We start from the raw sequence: 1,713 nt of genomic DNA, 5'->3' as shown, positions 1-1,713 counted from the left end.
TTGGTGGAGTCTGGGAGAAAGACTGTTATTTAGTGTATGTGTAGTAGAGGGAGCGCAGCTGGTCCCAGAAGAAGAGGGAGAGGATGGTGTGGGGGCCGAGGCGGAAGTAGGAGGCACCTATACCCTTGTACATGCCAAAAATGCCCTCGGTCCGGGCTGTCTGCAGCAGAGCATCCAGTATCCCCCGGTACATGAGGCCCTGAGAGCATGTCAGAGAGGGAGAGCACAGAGAAGGAGTTTGTCAGAGCCCACCAGGGGCAGCTCCTCCACAGGCTGCATTTCAGGCTATCCCACCTGCACCCACAATCTGCCTCCCCGACCCCCTGCTTCCCTGCCTGCATCCCAGAGCACTTCCTTACCTTGCCCTGTGCATCTGTGGGCTGGTTGTAGAGCCTTGTGCAGGCCACATCAAAGGGTGCCATGGCCAAGACCACTGCAATGCCACTCACCATGGCAGCCACCAGAGCCAACTTCCAGCTCTCAGGAGGAAAGATCTAAGGGGGTAGAGAGGAAGAGCACTGTCAACCCGCCAGCCATTCCACCCCAAGGACAGGACAGTCCCTGCCCTGGGGACACAGATGCTGGTAACTCGGGGAGCTTCCACTGCACCAGTTTTAACAGTGCAAAAACACTGAGGAGGAGGAAGGCCAGGGTACCCTGAAGGCTCAGGTACCCTTTCTGGGAGGAAGTGACAAGAGAACTGTGGGAAGGGTCTAAAGAGTCAGTGACCTCCAAGCCCTCCTGCCACTCCCTCACCTTTGAATGTTGGGCACCATCCCCTCCAGGGCCCAGTGCAGCTTGCCCTCCCCTTCCCCGCTTCCCGAAACAGACCCACCCATTTCCCAGGCAGTACCTCCCACTGGCTCAGGAGGTCCTTGGTGGATGAGAAGGTGCACAGCTGGGTGGAGGAACCGACGATAACTCGGGGCAGGCCGCCCAGAGCCCCACGCCACAACCCCACCAGACCATGTTTCTGGCCAATCTCGGTTAGCGCCTGAAACATGCCCTAGTGCGGGGAAGACCAGGGGGTGGGGTTCAGACAGCCGAGCATCAGGGGCTGCCATCCTAACACTGCCAAGGATGGGTGCTTAATAGGAACCTGTCGTCCAGACAACCAGTTCAATGTGGGCTTAGAGCCAGAATGGGGGCCCTTGGTTGTCTAGCCACCCCATTGTTCCCTCCCTGGGCACCCAAGAACTGGGGCGGGATGCATGGAAGTGAGGGCATTCACTGGTCAGGAGAAACAGGGGCAGAAAATTAGAGGAACTGGAATACATATTGGAAAGAGGCGTTGGGCGTGGTGGCTCACGCCTGTAATCCTAGCACTTTGGGAGGCCGAGGCGGGCGGATCATGAGTTCAGGAGTTCGAGACCAGCCTGACCAACATGGTGAAACCCCGTCTCTACTAAAAATACAAAAATTAGCTGGACGTGGTGGCACATGGCTGTAATCCCAGCTACTCAACAGGCTGCAGCAGGATAATCACTTGAACCCGGCAGGCCGAGGTTGCAGTGAGTGGAGGCTGTGCCACTGTACTCCAGCCTGGGCAACAGAGCGAGACTCTGTCTCAACAAAACAAAACAAAACAAAATTTAGCTGGGTGTGGTGGTGCACGCCTGTAGTCCCAGCTACTTGGGAGGCTGAGGCAGGAGAATCGCTTGAACCCGGGAGGCGGAGGTTGCAGGGAGCTGAGATCGTGCCACTGCACTTCAG

The 1,713-nt window shown here is 57.3% G+C and overlaps 1 protein-coding gene across 1 annotated transcript in view; it reads right to left on the bottom strand.

Annotated features, from left to right (window-relative positions):
* Nucleotides 1-4: 4 nt before the first annotated feature.
* SLC25A35 (solute carrier family 25, member 35) overlaps nt 5-1,713 on the bottom strand; it is a 4,353-nt gene continuing 2,644 nt past the window's right edge. The window contains exons 2-4 of the mRNA XM_011994731.1: nt 854-1,006; nt 360-494; nt 5-199 (exon numbers count right to left, since the gene is read on the bottom strand). Of these exons, the coding sequence (XP_011850121.1) occupies nt 26-199; nt 360-494; nt 854-1,006 (462 nt within the window). The 3' untranslated portion in view covers nt 5-25. The remainder of the gene's footprint in view (nt 200-359; nt 495-853; nt 1,007-1,713) is intronic.

Source organism: Mandrillus leucophaeus, unplaced genomic scaffold (genome assembly GCF_000951045.1).
Source record: "Mandrillus leucophaeus isolate KB7577 unplaced genomic scaffold, Mleu.le_1.0 Scaffold46, whole genome shotgun sequence".
Classification (NCBI taxonomy): Eukaryota; Metazoa; Chordata; class Mammalia; order Primates; family Cercopithecidae; genus Mandrillus; species Mandrillus leucophaeus.
The sequence above is the reverse complement of the archived record's forward strand: the minus strand, read 5'-3'. Positions and strand labels throughout refer to the sequence as shown.